The 21728-nt window shown below is 40.3% G+C and overlaps 1 protein-coding gene across 11 annotated transcripts in view; it reads right to left on the reverse strand.

Moving 5' to 3' along the window:
- STOX2 (storkhead box 2) overlaps nt 1–21728 on the reverse strand; it is a 145221-nt gene that overhangs the window by 17125 nt on the left and 106368 nt on the right. For 5 of the 11 annotated variants that reach the window (XM_063156107.1, XM_063156110.1, XM_063156116.1 and 2 more), the window contains one exon: nt 2707–2859. In XM_063156107.1, the coding sequence (XP_063012177.1) occupies nt 2707–2859 (153 nt within the window). Of the gene's footprint in view, nt 1–2706; nt 2860–8836; nt 8862–9174; nt 9309–9631; nt 9716–18645; nt 18866–20068; nt 20128–21728 lie in introns of those variants that run through there. The other 6 variants (XM_063156111.1, XM_063156118.1, XM_063156115.1 and 3 more) reach the window with 5 other exon arrangements.

The following is a 21728-nucleotide window of genomic DNA, read 5'->3' on the forward strand; positions in this document are numbered from 1 at the left end:
CTATGTGATGTTATAAATAATTAGCATACCTTATTTCAGATAGAGCCATGGCCCAGATTTATGCCTGCACAATGGCTCAGCAAACTAGAGGGCTAGACAGCAACTGTAAGAGCCTGCACTGAGCAAAAAGGTTTATTATTCTTAGGCACTTTTGAAAATAGCATCTGGGGTCTTAGGAAATTTATCTTCACCATGAAACGCAGTGAAGCATCTGTTCATTAAAGCACAAACAACACAGGCAGACAAGTGCTGCTACAGGAAGAGATACAGAGAGGTTATGTGATAATAACAGACACATCCACAGTGGTAATGCTCTTCTCTCCCTCAGAGCATCAGCACCTAGCTAGGAAAAATAAACTATCAGAATATGTGAGGACGTATGAGAGGCTATTTTGCAATAGCCACAAAGAATACAAAGGCTCAAAAAGGTACAGATTATTTATTACAGGGATTTGGGCAGAAAAGTGAAAAGTGTCAGCACAAGAAGTTCTTTTTATTGGAAAGGAGAAAAATTTTGGATAATCCTCATACACTGAGAGAACATGTATGCTTGCTATATTAAATATGTCATGGCTGGGAGAAAAAGGCATTTCTCTAGTGAAGGGGAAAAATTGGTCAACAAAGGGTGAATTTTTTTTCTTCAAATAACTTTATCTACATTTTGGGAAGTGAGGCTCTCCCCTTTTTTTTTTTCTTTTTTTTTTTTTTAATCTCAGACTTGAGAAATTCACATGTTAATGGCTAGTGGAAAAAAAAAAAGGCAGCAAGAGACTATGTGCTAACTTGCCTCAGGCTTTGTCTGAGCAATGTCTACAAAATAATCCAGCCAGCTGAATTATTTTTCATGTTTGGCTCTGTCTAACAAGAATAGCACAACACACCAAGTGAACTGATAATCATGCTCCCAGGAAACTCAAGGCATGTCACCAATAAATTATTATTTCCACCATGCAAAAATGGTTATATAAAAATATTGATCAAATAATTGAAAAAAATACTTGCAATCTATGAAATTCTTCTAGTACATAGCATACATAGAAAAGATAACTTGGGAAAAAATCATCAAAATTAATTAAGAGAATTACAATAGTGAACTTTGCCTTCTTCACATTCTAGCCCTTACAATTTTTACCACTATTTTCAAAATCAGCCTGATAAACAAAACTACAAATAGGGAGATAAAGCCAGTATTTACAAAATAGGCTTGCAGTACTTTTTTCAAAGTGCAATAATTAAACATCAGACAATTGTTTATTCCAAACGTGGCACTCAATTGAGAATTATTTTTTAAATTCTCAGAACTCAGCATCACTTATAGCAAAAGACATGTAAATTGCAAGGCTTATAGTAACTCTTGCTCTAAAAGGTAAGCAAAAAAATTCCAGACATCAAAACATGGCTGTGGTCGGGCTGCCTAGATGAGACCGATGCATCAGTAGTTTTCCTACTGAGGTATTTTTAATTAGCTACTTTTTGTAACTAAAAATAGGTACAATGGAGAAGTTTCTCAGCTACTTTAGAGAACTGTAAACTCAGACACAGAACAGATAAACATCTTGCCCAGGATCATACAAAGCACAAATGAAGAAGTTCTGTTCTCTTGAGCAGTAAATCTCTGCCCAGCGCCTTAGTGCCTCAATGCAAAAAGTCTCTACAAGATGCATTTTGCATGATTCACCCACTCCAGATACAGCCAGCAGAGAAGCAGCATGTTCAAGAATACATTCTTGTTACAGGATTCCCTTTTTGTGGTGTTACAGTATCTCTAATCCGAGGCAATTTCCACTTACCATTTGATAAATATCAAATGCTGACAAGAATACCTTCTGAACAGTACATTTGTGTATGTGAACACAGCAAGTGCATCTATAGCTCTCCAAAACTTTTAGTTTAGTCATGGAGAGAGATGCCTTTTTTTGTTGCTGTTTTTCAAGCAAGGGCAGTGCAGAAGCAAAAGTCAGAACTGTGTCCAGGAAGGATCTGAGAACTCTTGGAAAGCAGGCTGGCACAGTCCTTTTACTTTAAATTAACCTCCCACAGAAACAGTCTTATCATTGTTACTGGACTCTACTACTTGCATCAGGCCACACATTGAGAGCCTGTTCTAAGTGAAGGAAGACATGCAGATGTGTGGGAAACCTGGTCTTTAGAAGGGAGGTCTCTACATGAGGTTACCTCCTCAGAGGCTGGACAATGACACTTCAACTGGTTGAATGATGCCAACACAAACCTTATGAGTTACTGCAACCAGCTTGAAAGCCACAAGGTGAAATGAGTTTCTCTGGCTATATCACATCATGCTTTGTTCTCCATAGTTATTAAAGAAGCCCTGCACTCCTTTAGCTATGATGATAAAAAAGGTTATTTTATGAGAAAAAAATCACAAACAAGCTTATTCTGATACTGTCTGAAAAAAGAAACAAGCCAATATTTTGTTGTTTAGTACACCAAGTATTTTTTTATTACTTATATGAAGTCAGGAGTTTGCTCTGCAAAATGCATTCCACTTGAATGATCTTATCTCAATTCTCTATATGTTTAAGGATAAAGAACAAGTTCCAAGATTAGAACCCTTATTGTCCCTTTTACTTTTGGTTAGAATGTCAGATGAGTCAATATTGCCATCCAGAAGGTACTGAGGATTCTTTAACTGCCTTTTTACAGCCATGTGCTCATCTGACTGATGATTTATGAATGACTGGTTACCTGGGAAGCAGGTGGTTAGGTGCTCCATTAGTGCTTCTTGTGTGACTTGTTTCCGGGCAGAGTTCATTGCTGAGATGGCCAGGCAAAGGATTTCCCCAAGTGGAATAAACTGTGACTGAGTGATGGGAGACATGCTGATGGGTGATACATCACCTGCAAAAACACAAAAGATGTGCAATGAAGCATTCTGTTCAAAAATCTGCTCATAGCACAAAGAGGTAGAGATACAGCTGGTGAAAATTCAGAGATCTCTAGTTTTTGTACTGAGCTGGGTATAAAACCCTTACAATAGAGAACCATCCATCAGCTTATTTCAAAACTTAAGACACGGAGAAATTTGGAAAACGTGAGATGCACACTATGCAGACATAGCTTCTCAAAGTGTACAACTGACAGACTCAGGAAAATGGCAATAAATCAGCACTCATGGCTGCAAAACCTCCTCTTAACATCCTACTAGGTAACTGCACAAACAAAACAGTTGCATATATTTCTCTGGAGATAAAAGGGGAAGTTTCACTCCCCTTTCAAAGTATAGATCACCCACCATTCCCATTTGATATAGTGTTTTTTATTAATAGTAACAAAGATTAAAAAAATGTTGCTAATTTAATGAATAACATTTTAACTCAGCTGATAAAACACAGAACTCTTTAGAGGCCCAAAAGCATCAAAACACCTTAAGACTGATACTCTGAATAAACCTCTCCTGGATCTACATGCCAATATATAGTTGTACAAACTATATATTTTTTAGAAGAGAAGTTTTGTGGTTTCAGGATGGCCTAAAAATTGAGTTTGTCGTAACTTTTCTCATGTTGTCTTACACACTATTCATTAACCTACAGTTTAAAAAAATCATTAAAAGATCTTAAAGTTATGGGAGAAATTACAATTTGATAATACTGGCATGACTACACATATACAAGGCCATTTTAACTTGTTTTATCCAAGTACATAAATCTTTGATTCTGCTCTGTAAATCTTCCTGAAGTGGTGACAGCTCCCCAGTGATGTCAAAGAGAGGAAAGCAACAGGCTAAAATATTTTCCTTGCCAGTGAAAAAGGAGTAATAAGGAGTAACAGACAGAACAAAGGGCACTTAATTATGAATCCTATTCTGCCCACAGGTCAGTAAATAACCAGGGATTAAGTTCTACCTAAATGGCTTTGAAATGTCACAAAAATCATCTTATTTCTGCTGTCACAGAGCAACACCTTGTGATCACACCATGAATCAAATTACTAGAAATTAATTAAAATTCAAATTTTCATTCTCAGTTCAGAAGATCTAATATTTGCCCCATTAATTCTATATTCCTATTATGTCTACTAAGCAAGAGCAGCAGCTTCCAAAATTGATTATCAAAATGCATTCACTCTGGCATTATACTCAGCACTTTGGTGGGAAAAAATTGGTGAGTAGTAAACTGCATAGCTGTCTCAGCGAGACCTATGAGCAACATTTTTCAATCACAAGCTCTACAATCTGCTCTACAGCAGTGATACACATTATCCAAGGCACAAGAATGATTTAAAACAACACATTTGTGCTATGCTATCTCCTGATTGCTTTTGCTTAATCAGGCCTGACCAGATCAATGCTGCACTCCCTTCCCAGCACAGCAGCATTCCTCCCCCTTCAACACAGCGAAGCCCAAGATCCTACTCATTCTTATCTGACCACAGAATTATGACCTTAAAATATAACATTCTCGGGACATTTTTTTGCTCAAATACACCTAAAAGTTCCTGCCCCATGCATTACAGAGAACAGCAAAGAAGATGACACACAGCTTACAGGGAAACATGAGAGATATGTTCCACATGATATGGGAGCAACACCATTTGTTCCCTCATCATTTTGGTATGGATAAAGAACATCACAGTTATTATATTGCTATTTACTAATAATTATCTCTGCTGTCAGTTTAAACTCGTTCACAGACAAATCTTTGTAATCAGCCAGACACATAAGTTTACCAACTTTGATCACCAGTCATCATACACTTTGTACAGAAGATCAGTTTCTTTAATGATTAGTTTCATGTCTAAGAAGCATCAGAATTAAGGTAAGAATTATGTAGATTTAGCTGAATAATATAAGAAACTACTGTCTTTAACCAAAGATTATGTCATGGGTATCCTTGGGAGAACTACTAAATTAAGTTCAGTGCAATGTCAGACAGATTGGCATATAGTGGCCACAGCTGATAATCTTATCAAGTTCACAGGGCACTGAAATGGGCTCTTGTCTGGTGTCCTGGTTTTGCCTGGGACAGAGTAGCTTTAAGGGCATCCAGGTAAAGGGCAGCAATTCTGTAATTATTCTATCTGTATCATCAAAGACCTGGCAATTTCTCAAACCTAAGCAGCCTGGCAGGAGTATCCCTGTGCCTGTTCCCAGCCATGCACCCTCACTGCCACCTACACAGGTGCCAGGACAAGACAGCAGGAGGAAGACTTCTTCCTTTCCCTGGCAGGGGAATGATCCATTCACAGCTAACCACAATGATACTCAGGATGTAGAGAAGGGGCCATAATACCATAACCAGCCTCCTAAAGTGGGAAAGGGACTCAAGGAGTTCTACACCTGAAGCTTTGCTCTGCAGCCTTGTAGTTGCCCACAGAGGGATGCTTGGACAAGAACTCAGAAACCAGTTGCTCTGCTCATGTCCAGGAGTAGCCCATCCCTCTGCCATGACTGCCAAGAACCTGCAGAAATCCACCTCTGAGATCACCTCTAGCTGGGACTTGTTAACTTAAAACTGGCTAAGTACAAGCTAAGAAATAATAAAATTTACCTGATTTTAGTAACTTCCCACAATTCTACCTTTTAAAGTAGGCCTTCAGCAAGGAATTGCTTTCTAGGTTAGTGAGCAGAAAACACTCACTGACCCCCTGCCAGTAGGGCTCTTGTCACCAGGAACAAGCCAGGGATTTCACTGAAATACTAACTATAGTTCACATAATTCCTCAATATGAAACATTCGGTAGTGGCTCCTCAATGTTAACACAATTTCTAGCACAGCATGTTATAGTTAGTATACCAGGGTAATGCACACCCTGCTTGCAAATATTTGGGAGCTTAACAACCATTTAATTAACTACAAAGATTACTATAATTGCCCATTAAATTTTAACTTAAATGGCTTTAAATGAAATAGAGATGTTTAAAAAATACTGCTTTATGTGAGGGCATTCCTGGTTTGTAAGGGAATACCGTGAGTTAAGCCTTATTCCTTTCCACTGAGTGCTCCTCAATCTTCTTCATTATGACAAGGAAACTTGTTTCAGCTCTGCTGTGATAGAATGATCTCCACAGCTTGTTGTTCATAACTGTCTGCTAGAGATAGTTACTAGCTCTTGTTTCAAAGGGCTAGCACAGATTTTGAGCAGACCTAGTGATAGAAAGCCAAACTCCCCTCACTCAGGGAAGCTCTAATTTGCCAGATTTTATCTTGACTGTCCCGTGGCTCTGGGAAATCACACACACTCTGTGGTTATAGTTAAGTCAACGAACTTCTTTGATGCACAGTAACAGCAAATATCTTGCATCTATGAGATAATATAATATATTAACATCAATTACACACATAAATACTGTTAGGCTGTTGAACAGAAGGTTTACTACAACTTCTTTAGGAAAAGATCTGCTAAAAAAAAAAAGCGGCAAATATGCTTTTCCTAATTTTTTTGAAGACCACATCACTTACATCTAGCATATGGCTCCTGTTAGCTCTGACTGATGCTTGTCTCAAGCAGCTTTCTTTTGAAATCAAATTACTAGCCTCAACTTTCATATGTTTGTGTTCCCAATTATATGAAAACTAGAGCTCAGAGAGCAGTTTTCACCAGCTGACTATATGTTTTGTTTAAATATGAGATATATACATGTATATATATCTTCAGCTCTGTTTCTACAATGTCTTTCCAAACCTCTCTCTAAATAATTTTAAAAAAAAAGTTTTCTACAATTCTTGTATTAAGTGACATTCAACTTTAAAGAATGTCTAAGCACATAAGAAACAGTGAACGGGAATTGTACTCATTTATGCCTTGGGGATTTGTATCACTGGCCTGGGAGGAAAATTATTTTTATTCCTTAGAAGAAAAGATAATGTAGCACATAAAATAAACACTTAGCTCTTACACAGCACTTTTCTTCAGTGGTTTTCAAACACTCTGAAAAACTGGGAACCATAACAATCCTTAACATACAGATGAGAAATTGATGGTCTAACATAGCTGAACACACATCCTGAACCCAAACCAGCCAGAACTTTTCCTGTGCCAGTGTATCTAGTGTGTCTGTTCTCTGCAAGTCTGGGTAACACCATTTGAGAGAAAATGCTGATACATGGTACAGCATGGTACAATCACATTATTAGTCATTCTACTGCTGGAAAGAAGTGACCTGGAAGTCAAACTCTTTGTCTCATGAACTTTGCATAAAGATTACTTGAAAAATCACCTCTTGACTTACAAATGGAACCAATTCAGTACAACCATTGTATATGAATCAAAGAAATTACAGTGCAAAACCATATTATATTAGAATTTCTACACCCTATTTCTCTGAAACAGGGAGGAGACCCTCTGATTTACATATTGCATCCTGTAAAGTACATGAAGTCAAAGCCCTTCTTTAGACACTCAACACCTTTTTAATCTTTTGTTTCTTAGGGCCCAAGACAACCTTTAAACACAATTTTTAGCCTGGTTTACACAGAAAATGAGGCTTGCACAATCACAATCTGGGTGTTTGTATGTGTCAGGGAGATTGAGCCTCACTAGACAAGAGCAGGGATTCTAAAACAAGTGCTTGCTACACTTGTATAGATGTATACTTTGTACAGATGCTACACATTACATCTATACAGAGCTTCAGGCATAGCAACCCTCCACTACACAGGACAGAATCCAGTCAAAAAACACTTGACAAGGGAAATCTGACTTCACTTCTTTTGCTGATTACAGAACCACATTATTAATCAGAAAACATCAAGCTAGAGCACAGTAACTTCATGGCATCTCATGATTACAGTGGTGACTGCAATAGAAATCCCCTACAAAAATTTTCTTGCCAACAGCCTGTTGTCATCAACACTTGTCTATGATTTCATCCTCGGAATAACTACAGAATGGTCATTTTCTAACAAAACTACTTGTAATGGGCAACGGAGGGCCTAGAATATTATCTTTTTTTTCCCCCAATAATACTGAAAGTAAAAGGTCTCTTCTAGAAAAAGTACACTTTCAGATTTACTTAATGAAGGGACAGATGCTGAAGAAGTTACATGTCTGGCCTGGGTTGCACAATTACCCAATTTTGCCCCAAACCCCAACTTGACTGAATTATGCTAATTAAAGAATACTTTGTAAGTAGATGCAGCAAACCTACTCTGATGTGAATTCACAACAAGGAATTGCCATTTTAAGTTAAGACATTTCCATTTGACTGAACAAAAGGAGTGAAAAGGAGGGATACGCAAATTTCTTTAGTATTAACCAGACTACTGTGAAGCACCATGAATCTGCACTAGCATGCTAACACAGAAAAGATCACATTTCACTGACAAAATCAGAAACAAAGAAAATTAGAAGAAATGTTGCTTGTTCTGTTTCCAGACATAGCCTAAATCCTCCTTTTAAGCTACATTTCCTGGAGTATTTTATGAAAAATGCTGCAGGTTGTGTTTACTGGACAGATACACATATTAGAGGATGGAAAACAACAATAAAAATACATTAAAGATTTTTCCATTTATTCCTGTTTAAGAGCAGCTTAAACAAAGGCTCAACAAATGCAGTAATACATTCATTCACTAACCAGCAAGTTCCCTCTGCAACTCTGAAATGCACACCCATCAAAATCAGTAATGAACACTTCCAAGGATGTGACCACTCCAAATCTACACAGCCTGAAGAAAACACATCAAACTTACCATAACCAATATAACAAACCTAAACAGAGTTCTAGTTCCTTACTAGTTATTTACTTCAACTGTGTAAATTGATCTTTTTAATCATTCAGACCCAGCTAAAATAATGATCTCCAGCTTCACCAAGTGGCACCAACTTTCAGAAGCAGGTGCTAAATTACCCACAGTCAGCAGACTCATCTTACATGCATTCATCCTGTGTATTTCCTGTGATTTAATTTTCCTTTTCTTTGTTCACGTCCTGTGGCCAGCTGCCTCCTGATCCAAAGTGATATCCCAGCACATGTTACAACCATGATCATAAAAAGTTTCTGCTGGAGCACGGAACTTTCCCAGAGGATTCAGTTGAGGAGATTTCTGTAGCGTTGCTTATCCTGGGAAGGAGGTGTGGGGGGACTGTGTTTTTTTAATATATTGTGTGCTTTAGAATGTATTTCCCCAAACAATATTTTTCAAATGCATTTTTAATAAATGTCCATGTCTGTATTCCTGGCACACAATATGTTAAAAAAGGGGGACTTACCTGAACCCCTATGGTCTGGTTCCATGCTCCAGCACAGTATCCAGAGAAGCAGTGATGTAACAACAATGTGCATATTGGGGCTTTATATCACTGTGGAAGCTGGCTGAATGCAGCATAGGTCAGTGCCACAGGACCTGAAAGAAGGAAAACAAAGCATGCTTTTAGGCATTAATATGCTGAACACCCACCTCTCAAAGCAGGAAATAGGGGCATACTGAAGAAAAAAATGCAGTTATCTATGCAGGTGCACTGAAAGGAACCCTATTTCATGCAATTCTCATATAAGCATGAGAAATAAATGGTTAAGAAATTACAGAGGAGGTGGAGAAGAATCTAAAAGGGACTACAAATATAACTCCCACACAGTGTTTTGAAAACATCTCTCTCTCTGTGCCCTGTTTCCATGGAATGGCTGAAATCACGTTCTGATACCACCCCCTGTTCCGAAGGCACTCACAGTCTTTGCAAAGCACCTCTCCACTGCAGTGCCTCAGGATTCTGCAGTGTCACTCCTCTTCTCCCTGGCTCTCTGCAAAGTGAAGTCATAGGAATGGATCAGCCAACCTGACTTCTCACTACCCTGCCCAGAATCCTTTGTGAACTGAAATGAGTCATCGCTCTGAAAAAATCCACAGCGCAATGTTCCAGGTTTCTCCCTGTGTCTGCGCTGGCTTCTTTGTCTTTGAAATGAAGTGCCTATGCTTCTGGAACAGTGCCCAGCTGCATTGTACAGGATAACAAGCCAGCCTTCTCATTAAGTGGACAAGAAAGCTATTTACATGCATTAGCACAGACAAGTTAAAGCTTTAACCCTCTAGTCAAGATAAAAAAAAAATCACCCTTAACATATCTTCTTGATGTAATGCACAACTCCCCCTATACACAGAAACATAAATGCACAGACATACATGGGCATACAGATACTTACACAGAGCAGTATTTTCTTTAACTATTCACTATTTTTCATGATGCTTACCAGTTTTAGGTCTATTAATTAAAAAGAATTATTTACTCTCTTTTGTCAGTCCTAAAGAATGCTGCAGATCTAAATGTAACAAGCAGCTCTGCTGTACACTAGATCAAAGTTGTGCTGCTGTGAACTGTTAATCAAAAAATTAGAAGCAGTGGACAAGTTCTTGTAAGCTTATTTTTCAGTATCTCATTCACCATTTGGGCTTAAAACAAAGTGAGCCCTGAAACCATGCCAGACAGAAAATGTCAAACTGTTCCAAGAGCCGAGGGCCAGCAGAGCTGCTTCAGCTTCTGCTACCACTGACAAAGAAGGTAATGCTCAGAACGAGGTCACTGTGTCAGGATCTCACTCCCAGTGCTAGGTTTTCTTTTACTTGGTGAGGATATGCTAAGGCAAAGTATCAGGAAGACACAGAAGAAATAGGAATAGTGTATGAGATGAGAGACAGATGCTGCTGTTCCAGAGGAACATTTTTAGTTGTTCTGAGATATTCTTTTAAAAGAAGGAAACACTTAAAATTGACTTTACTATAAAAGAACTATTTCTAGTCATGACCTAATCAACAAAATCAGACCAATATGCCAAAATGGAGGTGCAAAAGGAAAAAGGAAGTTTTGCTACAAAGAACCTCTTTAAAGGTTTCTACATTCCATGCATTTTGAAATGGTTTGAAGCAAAGAAGGCACATTAACCACAGAACTTTGAAACACATCACTTTAGGACTCACCTGTGCTATGCTGGAACAGGCAGTTCCCCTATGTGTTTCACCAAATGAACACACCAGGTGCTTAGGACTGAATGAAATCAGAAGTCACTACCACCCTAGCCCTTCAAAAACCTGGCAGTCAGAGAGTCCAACCAAGCCTTAAACAGGTCTGTGTGTTTCAAGAGGACAAGTAAATAGCTGGGTTATACAGCTCCAGTTTGTTGTATGAACAAACATCAGTTTTGGCCACAGGTCTGTGGGGGTTGTTAAGCAGCAAAGCCATACAGATCGATTTACAAGGGTACCACACCGGTAGTTACACAGCAGCCATAATCTCAACATTGAAAGATGGGGACTTGCTATACACACAGTCAACAATTTTTGTGTTCCCTGAAAGGCCTCCTTCCAGCACATCTTCCTTCAGCTTCACAGAATTTTTGCCTTCCCTGGAGCTGCAGCATCAGCCACAGCACCTCTAATGAATCCAACTTGACATTTACAATGTTTTGGGTCTCCTAGGATTGTCCTTCAGAAACTCTGATTGTCTACTAAGTACACACCCACTTTACAGCAACAAAACCTACCCCATGAAAAAAAATTTAACAAGTGAATTAGGCCAAGCACTTATTGAAAGTAAAAACATTAGTTCCAATCTTCTTCCCCTTTGCACCAGACAGCTGCCATGCAAAGCTAAATGGGCTCATGCATGCAGCATGAGCCCATGTTTCCACAGACATGCACAAGTTCTTGCTGCAGTAGTCTTGCAACTAACACCAAAGTTAAAACACTGGCAGAAGAAAGCTAAAGGTAATACTGCAGCCTAAACAGCTTTTCTCTCTACCAAATTTCTCTAGCACTTGAATTCATACTATATGCTCAGGAACAACTCAAGTATTCTGAACAGACTAATACAATGCAAGCTCTTTCAGTGAGACAATTCCTCTCGTATGTGTGATGCCTATGGATACCTGGAATGCACCAAGCATGCACAGACATCTTGTGTGCATGCACCTAGGCATGCCTTTACTCAAATTCCTCAGTTTACAGCACTCTTACACAGCCCTTTAAGCAGTATTAACAACAACAAGAAATACCTGATACCTCAAGCATAGCAGAGAGCAAAAGCGAGACACCAGTAGTGGGGAAAATATACATGAGAATGTTTAGAAGAGCTGAAATTGATGGACAAACCAGTGCTGCCACCATCAGCAATGTCACAGGACATGGCCTCACAGGAGGAAGCCCTAGCCAAAATCCCACATGCACTCCCCAACCAGGGCAGGTGCTCTGTTCCTCCATTCCACATCTGCCCCCGTAGCACGACGGAGGTTGGTACTAAAACAAAAGCTGCCTTATTGATAGCATACAGTACAAACACACCACATGCTTCTCTCTGTCTAACTCCATGCATGCATGTGCATCCAAACAGACCAGTACAAAATACAGTACAGCTTAACACCAATCTTCATCACACACTGAGGAAGCAGATGATGTAAAAATCCCAATTTCTTCGTTTGCACACATTCCTTTGTCAAACTTTACATGAGCTTGCATACATCCTGCAGTCCTCCCAAGTTGGGACCTGGGATTCCCCTCCTTTGCCACAGCTCCTTCCTGATCACTAGAGGGAAACTCAAGAGAAAGAAAGGCATGTGCTAAAATGGGGATACACACACACAGACCCACACACATGGTAACACATGAGAGAAAATAAAAAAGCTTAAAAAAGAACATGCTCAAAAGAAGCCAAGAAGGTTATCAAGAGTGCAAGTCCATCTTGCCTGTACCAGTTACCCAAATTTCAGGGGCTAAAATCAGCAATCAGTGCTCAGCAACTGTAGCTGCAGAGACCATAATCATCTACCACAGGATCATAGAATATTCTGAGTTGGAAGGGACACACAAGGATCATCAAGTCCAACACCAGTAAACAGCTCATAAGCAGACCAAACCTGCAACCTCGGTGTTTTTAGAACCATGTTAACCACTGAGTTAATTTCAGTGTTGGTCATCATGATCAGCTCTACAAGAATGAATTTCACAAAGCAGGAACCACCCAGACACTACACTAGGAACACAGCCCAGGAACCCTATGGTCTCAGAAGAAACCAGATTGAGGAATATCAGAAAGATACTAACTTACACTTCCATTTCTTTAGGAAAGCTCTTAATACAAGAAATTTTGACATATTAGCGCTTCACTAACAACAACTTACTTGCAGTATGCTAATAAGTTCCGTTTGACTTACCTGAACAAATCTCCTGGTTCTTTAAGAAATCACAAGAGGAAACATGATCAGGGTATTAAGTTCACTAAGATCTCAATAAGTAAAACCCATCTGTTTCTGTGGTAGCTGTCTAGGAGCTAAATATCCTTCCTCTTTTTTTTTTTTTCTTACTCCTGCTGCTTACACCCCAGTTTATTAGCAGAGAACATACCTCCTCTCCTTCAGATCTCAGTGCACTGGCTTTTAAAAATCACACTCTTCTAGAGTTCTTTTCTATGGCTGCCCTTCCTGTCCCTTTAATCCTGTTAGAGGACTCCTATACATTTACTCTAACTTACGTAACTTTCCTTTAAAAGCAACAACCAGAATTCTGCACCATATTCTAGTGTTCCAGCTAACCTCCCACCTGCACGGGAAATTGCAATTTCCTTACTTTTAGTAGAAATACCCTACTTTAAACCCTGCTTTTTTCCCCACAGCTGTATTTTATTGGGGGCTCACTGCCACCCTACAAGTGAGCAAGCAGTTCTAGTTAACCTTTTTATGCTGATTGCAAGTGAGTTTGAAGCAAATATTTCTAGGTTTGACTCCCAAGACCACAATCTTCAACAGCTCGCTCTGTGGATATGAGTAAGGATCTTTGACCATCCTGTTTTTCTCAGCTGTTATCCATTTTTAAGCATCTCTGCTTACCACATTCTAAAAAAGAATCTCAAAACCTAGGACCAAAAACAAACAATGCTTTAAGTGTTACATAATGCAGGACAGAATCATTATCCATTGTGACACTCGTTAATACAACCACCCAGGAAACAGCATCTAAATGAAAACATCAAGTCCTAAGGGAGAACCAAGGCAACCAACGTAACTCCTTCCCTCAAAAAGCCCACCAGGTAAAACAATTGTGTCTTTTCAGAATTCAACTACTAAATGAGTCTTCTTTAAATTATAGCTCACTGGAAAGTATGTGATATTTTAAACCACACAGAAGAATTCTGTAACATATTTTGTCGCTAGGACCACAAAATGAGAAAAGAGGAGGGTTTGGGGCTTTTTCATAGAAATCTGCTACTATCAAATTAATTTGACTCATGTTAATGCTATATTGTAATCAACCACACCAACACCCCAGTCCCTCAAAAACAAAGCCTGCCTGTTCTCTGGCAGCAAACAGCAAATGCAAGGAAAGATAGAAGCATTTTAAAAATCTGACACTAGAGGAGGTTTGGCAAGAGAGAGTAAGCATATGAGAAACAAAAGAAAGAAAACCCAACAAAGATAAACCCAGATGTTTCTTATAGAAATTTTAAAAACACAGATAAAAATGCTCCTTTCCAAACACTTCTGAAAGCACAAAACACAGTTGTTGAAGGTCTTAACAAGATGTTCTTCACTATCCTCTTCAGTTTAGCCAGAACACATGCAGTGTGGCTGGAGGTGCTGCAGCAAACATTCAGCAAGAATCTAGTCAACAGAAAAAATTCTTGAAAGGTGAAGTGATAATTAGCAACACAACCCGAAGACATAGTGCACTCTCTCTCATTTATATTGACTGCTGTAACCATTAAAAGATTTTCAGCCCAAAGACAGTACTGCAGTGGTTACAGCTTTTCAAACCAATAGTGATGACTGGCAGATAACATCAGGTTAAAATAAGAACCTGCAACACTGAACACAAGTCCCATGGTACTGCAGCAGCCTTTAACAGCCTAGTTTTTCCTGGCAAGGAGAGAACTGATGAAAAGGCCAGGCATGGAATCAATTAAATTAGTGCCAAAGTGCTTTTAAAAAGAAAAGGTTAGATGCTCCAAAGACTTAGCAGTTGAGAGTTTACTGGGTCATTTTTTTCCCTGTGGTCGACAGTAGAGTTTTCAATATGGCTGGAGTACCTTTAAGAAGATACATTTTAAAGTGAAATTGAAATATTTTACACCTCAACACATGAAGAAGCTGTATTAGTATATTCTGCCCCTATGCTCTACCTGCATGAGGTAGATGAAATGACCCCTGCTTCCCACAGTGGTTCAAAATTCTTTCAAATTGTGTCCTTTGGTCTCACCTGTGTGGGGATTAGCTGTGAGGATGGGAACAAAGGAAATGCCATGGCACAACAGTTCAGCAACTCACCAAATCTGCTGCCTGCCTCATGCTCATCAATCATTTTATAGAGGAAGCATTAGAAATCCAACTGCACATTACCACTAGTGTATAGTGCACCTTAAAGGGAAATGCCCTTGTTCCAGAAACAGTTCTTTTGAGATCCTCAGGGACTGGCATATTTTGACTCTTTATGGCAATGAGTATAACTATCAGCAAATGCAGCAACCAAAACCGACCTCCCCAAATAAATGACAGTACCTGGAACCAGGGGTTCCCACAATTAAACAACTCACTGGATGAAATATTTCCTCCTGTCCGTTTCACAAATCTTTAACTTTTGAATTTTACTGAGCACTTATTTACAGGAAGCAGTAAACTAAAACCTACAACAGACATTTTACTACTTTTTAAACAGTAATACATCTCTACCTGCTGCTCTACCATTTTAAAATGAAATCTCAGAAATCTGAAAATTGCCCTGTACATAAAACCATAGCATCCAAAAGGATAAAATTACCAATTTCACAGAGCAACCTCTCTTGTATGACTTCTTACGCACCTCCCCATTTATAGCCATAAGTTTAGACTTCTAATTACCACTCCTGACTCATCTAACGCATTCACCGACTCCAGCAACACGCAGAGACCATGCTCCTAAAAAAGCACAAAACTTAACCAATTTAAGCACTATTTTGTCAGTGCCCACTGCACTGCTTTATCCTACAGTGCTGATGTCACTACTCTGCAGAATTGCTCAGCTGTTTCACTCAGCTGTCGCTAGTCCCCTCTGAAATCCTCCTCAGCAGTCTTAATGAACCTGAACAACTGTGATCTGACAGACAGGGTTACCACTTCATTATCCATTCCACCCTTCAGATTTCTTGTACAGCTATTAAACCCCAAACATTTGGTATTGATCCCTGCTGCACAAAGCACCATTAACCATTTACAGGGCCCAGAAGGGGCAATCCTTCTTTTTTCTCCTCTCCACACTAAACTGAGCTTGACAAGTCTCTTCTTTTGGACTTCCACTAAGCATTTACAAAGCACTAGAGCGTAGAGTTCTTGTGCTCCCTGAGTGTCGCTATGACCCAGTTTTCTGAAAGATGAGAGCACATAAAAATAGTTGTCTCTTTGCCCTCTTATTCAGTATAGAGAGACCTAAACTAGGATATCAAGGCTAGATTCCTGAGATGATCTCAGGAGCTGATGATGATCTCACCTTCAACTGAACTAAACCAAAAGGCTAGCAAAAGGAGAATCAAGATAATTTCTTTAACAAATTTCACAAGCAAACACAGGACACTATGAGAAAAAAATAATGTATCAAAAAAGGCTGAGATCAAAGCATAGAGGATACATAAACCCAAACTCTGAATTACTATATTTTACGCCATAGCAAGATAGTTATTTTCTAATACACATTAAAACAACAAAATAAGTCTTTCCTTGTATCTTGTCACCATGTTGTAATTCCTTACTCTTGGCCATTAAGAAAAAAATCCTTATAGTTACCATCATATTCTTTCACCAAGCAATCTCCACAGACAATACTTTAACTCACCCAGATCTTACTGGCCTGAGGGCACCCCCTACTTAGGTGAAAACCTAAGTTAGGTTTCAGTTAGGTCAGAACCAGAGCTTGAGAAGGCTCTCTGGTGCAAAAGCAAATATGGCACGGCACATGGCACTGCACATAAGCCCAAAAGAACAAATGTTATCTTGTGCTGCAGACCCAAGCCCGAGCCCAGGTGCCAATGGCCCAGGAAAGGCAGCATCCCCAGCAGAGCACCAAGCACCTGCCAAGGGTACCTACAATTACTACACTGCCTTGGAAAGAGCCCTCCTCCCCTCCCAGTGCCTGGAACAGGCAGAACAGCTAAAAAGAAACATTTAGCTTCATATCCAAAAAGCTGCTTCTAAGCTTTTATGATGAAAGATCAAAGCTAGGGGAAGGGTGGGAGCTTACAGGACAGTAAAAAAAGTTGAGACTAAATTAGTAGTGTGCATGACAATAAGACACACATACAACATTACTAAGGGAGCATGTTAATGGTTTGGGTAGTATGAACAGAAACATGTGAAAGCAGTTCAGCATGTCATCACCAATACTGTCTTTAGAAGTGTTCTGCTGCTTTATGAGCAGCTCTTAAAAACACACATGCACGTGCAGTTCCATAAAAAGATGGTGTAATCCACAAGAACTTGAAAATGTGAAGGGTGTCCTGCATGGTCTGCAAAGCCTATGCATAATGCATGAGAATTTTTGCTTTAAACTGTGGTATTTCATTTCTGGTACTGCATTTAACTGAGTTATTCCAACATGGATTTGTTGTGCAGTATCCAGTTTGTTACAAGTTTGGAACATAATTTGGAGAACATCTGTGTAAGAGGGATAAGATGGAAACTGACCTCAGGACTTGGGTCTAAAAAACTAATTTACTGTCAGAACTATCTTGGTGTAACCATACCTACATAAATAGCCATTTATTTTGGAGTAAGAGTGTTTTGTTTAACTTGATTTAGTTTGTACAACTTCCAGAAGTTTTATCAATGGGATTTGTAGTACATGCACAATCCTGCTAAATTCATCTGCATGACCTGTTGTATCATGCACAAAAAGGTGAAAGTTAAAAATGGAATAAACAGGAGTAAAAATAAAATACTAATTTTGTTACAGGCAAGCATATATCTTCCTGTTGTTCAATCATATGATCATGATGCATTCAAAAACTGAATGTTTAAACAAAGGAATTAATTTTCTATTACTATTTTTTTTTCTGGGTTCTGATAGCTTCAATCTTCAAGAGTACATAACCATTGACATTAAGAGTTGCAAGTACTATTTCTGGAAAATCTTCCTGTTATGGGAAAAGGCAGAGATAGTAAGGGAGCCAAATGTGGCTTCTATTGCCATATGTTGTTTCTAATAGTCGCAGCTTGAGTTTCAAACCTGATGTGGGTTTTCATTTCCCTTTATCTCCATTGAGTGCTGCTGTACTATCAGTACTTCTTAAAATCAAGACTTACTAAGAAGCCTAATTTTAGGCACTCATTTCTGGAACATGGCACAGAAGCTCACACTCAAATGTAAAAAGAATCCAGGCATGTAAGGTATCTGGAAATACCCGAAAGTCTTGGACACTTCTCCTTCATACTTCAGTTTAAAAACAAGAGCTTAAAAGTCTACTTTAGGGCATAGAGGTTTGTATGTGATTTACATGTCTTTTGCCTTGCTCCTGACAAACATTTTTTGATGGAAGTTTTGATGCAATTAGTGTTTCCAAGAAAAGTTGGAGGGTTACAAAATTATATTCTTAAGGTACACAGAGTAAGAAGTTCTTGCTTTAGAGAGTACATTTCTGGTATTCTTCCTATCTTTGGAGACTGAGGATACAAAAGCTGAGTTTAGCTTCCCAGTGACAGTTTTCTTCCTGGTAACATCTTCCAAGGGCAAAAATTACCTTGAAAACATAATCACCGCATATTCTCCCCTCACACGCGGCCTCTGATTGTCTCATTCATCCCCAGGTAGACAGACATTATGCAACTCTGTTTGCCAGATACTGCTCCTTAGGAAGCACTTGCACAATTCCAAAAGGATATGAACTGCCCCCAGGCCTCCAGAGTGGGTCATCTTCAACTATGGCTTCCACCAACAGTGAAGTCACAGTGTTGGCTTTCTGATATCACAGCATTCTCTGTAGCAACAGCCTATGAGGTCACAAATAAAGGATTATCACTTTGTTGCAGGATTAAGGGAACTAAGAAGCTGGTCTGTCAGAAGATGGGTTTTACTCCAAATAATGGGCATTAAGAGAATGCTGAAAATAAATGGGTTGTAAATTGTCTTTGTCTGGCATGCATCCTTTTTTCTATAATACTGTAAAATAAGGTATTGCTTTCATTAACAGCTCCTAAGTAATGGAATGAACTGCAGGCTACCTCCTGAGCTATTACATGGGAGATGAATTCTGAAACAACTTTCATACCTTTGGACTCCTCAGTCATTTGATTTTGCAAGCATAGACATCAGTCAGACCACTCTCCTCAAGGGTCTGCTGGCTAGTTTATTCACAAGTATTCAAAGCTAGTAATAAGTTTCAGAAAGTGACTAGAAAAAAAAAATACAAAAGGAAGTCTAGAAATATCTGCTGAGGGAAGGAGGGATAAAAGGAAGGGTGATACCAGGTGACAACAAACTTACCTACATTATTCACAGAAATCCTATGGTCCATGCATGCCTACAGATGCAGACTTTTCCCATATTTTTGAATTACTCACTTTTCTAGATGCCTGGCAACTCAGGCTGCCTGGAAACTAGCTACTAAATGCATATAGTCTTATCTGACATGAGCAGCAGGTCCACCACATCAGGTGTACTATGTATGCATAATTTATCCCACAGGGACTGTCCCAGATTTTAAGATTAAGATCTCAAAGTCCTAAAACAGACTGGCTCACAATCTTCAGTCTGACCTGTGGTGCAAGCAATTGTACAGTATGAGAGCATCTTGCAACTTCAGGGAGATTCTTTACCAAGGCCCTACAGGAGCTGGAAGGAGATACTTCCAGCACTAGAGTGTAGGCACTAACACCAATTTCTGTTCTAGAACTGGAAGAAAACATTGGACAGCTTTGCAGTAGCTGATCAAGGCTTTACCTGGAGTCTCACCCATCAGTCTGGAAAATTTGTATTTCTATTTTGCAGCAGGACAACTATTAAAAACGTTGAGAAAAAACAACACAGACGGACCGACGAGATGCTTCAATGTGCTTTAAACAGGCTTTGAAATTTTGCAACCTATTTAAAAACGTTGTTTCTTTTGCCCTCCAGCAGCAGCAATAAAGAACCTCAAAGGAAGTGCTTAGATAGACCAGACTTACTCGCTTTGCCACTGAGCTCTGCAGCTTCCCAGGGCTGAGCCGTGCCGGGAGACACGATCGACACGATCCCCGCGCTCAGCCGCGCCGCGGCCGCCTCCGTGCAGCGGAGCGCTGCGGAGACGCTGGGCCTCTAGCGGCACCGGCACCTGCCAGCGGCCCGCTGCAGCCAGCCCAGGCCGATGCCGAGCTCAGGGCCAGGCACCTGCCGGGGGAAGCGCTGCCCCGGGGGCACAACCCGCCCGCCGCTACAGCGCAGCCTCCCAGCGCGCCGCGCTGCTGACGAAGCTTGTACCGCGCAGCACGGCGGGCAACCGAGCCGAACGGGCAAGGACCGCCCCTGCCAGCCCGGCGGCTCCCCGCTACCGGACGCGGCACCTACCGAGCCGTACCTACGGAGCCGTACCTACCGAGCCGTACCCACCGAGCGGCGCCTCCGGCAGCGGCCAGGCGCGACTGCCCGCCCGCCGCCGCGGCAACGCGGGGCCCGGTCCCACAGCTCCCATGCCGAACCCATCCCGGAAAGCTGCCAACGCTTTAGGCCCCGAAACACGGAGGAAAAGCAACATGCGCCTAGTCGGAAGATGGGACGTTACTCCCACCCTTGCACGACATTTTCAACCAAAAGCCAGCAGAGTGTTCTCCCCTAGCAAAGGCCACCCACGCCCCAGCCATTTTGGATGCGTGAGCAACTCCCACAGGACATGCACCCCTGTGTGCTGCTGCTGCTTCAGGAACGGCCAAAATCCCAGACAGGGAGAACTCAGAAACTAAAATAAAAGGAGGGTTTTGTTGATTGGTTTCTTTGGCCTGGAGGTCGTGGGGCTTTGTGTTTGTGTTCGAGGTTGTTGATTTTACATGATGGTAAAGCAGATTTCCATCCAATTCATCTACAAGCACTCTGTCCTCACAAGAAACCCTGGGGCTGGCACTCCAAAAAAGCAGTACAAAGAGACAAAGCCCCCTCTGCCTCCCTGAGGGCAGTGATGTGATGGGACGTGTGCTGCTGATGCCAGAAATAAATCTGAACAGCCACTGCCATTAAACCCACCTCCCACTTCAAAAGTACTTCAAGATACCCATCAAGTATTCTATGCAACTTTCAATTCAACGCGGCTTCAGGATTGATCCAAGGTTTTTGCTGTTTTGTTTTTAGAGTTTAAGGGAGTCAAAGGACCAACAGCAAAATACTCCTCTCTGGCTGCTATTGAGCAGAATCTGAATCTGAACTTGTGCAAAAACTTCAGCTGATTAGTCACCTATATTTAGAAGTTATTGTCTGAAAGGGCAACCATAATGGAAATGTTTTTGCACAAGAAGTGTACAAAGACCCACTGCTTCTATTTTTAATGGATGCAGAAGGTTCTATGACCAAAATATGGTTTGTCAAAACAGTGATCAGCACACATGCTGAAAACCACAGCTATAGAGCAAATCGAAAACTAAATCAAACCACATTGTCCATCTCTCTTGGTTTCATCAAAAGCAATCAGGACAATAAGTTCATGAAGGCAAATCACAGGGTAACAATAGGTGCCTGCTGTGGATCCTGAGCATGAATTTGAACTTTCTCTGAACCTGGGCTCAGGGCTTTCTTCACAAGTGTAAATGGACATCTTGGTTTTTAGGGCTGGTGTATCTTATGGTCCTCAGGCATCAGCAA

The sequence above is a fragment of the Melospiza melodia genome, chromosome 5 (assembly GCF_035770615.1).
Source record: "Melospiza melodia melodia isolate bMelMel2 chromosome 5, bMelMel2.pri, whole genome shotgun sequence".
In the NCBI taxonomy this organism is placed as follows: Eukaryota; Metazoa; Chordata; class Aves; order Passeriformes; family Passerellidae; genus Melospiza; species Melospiza melodia.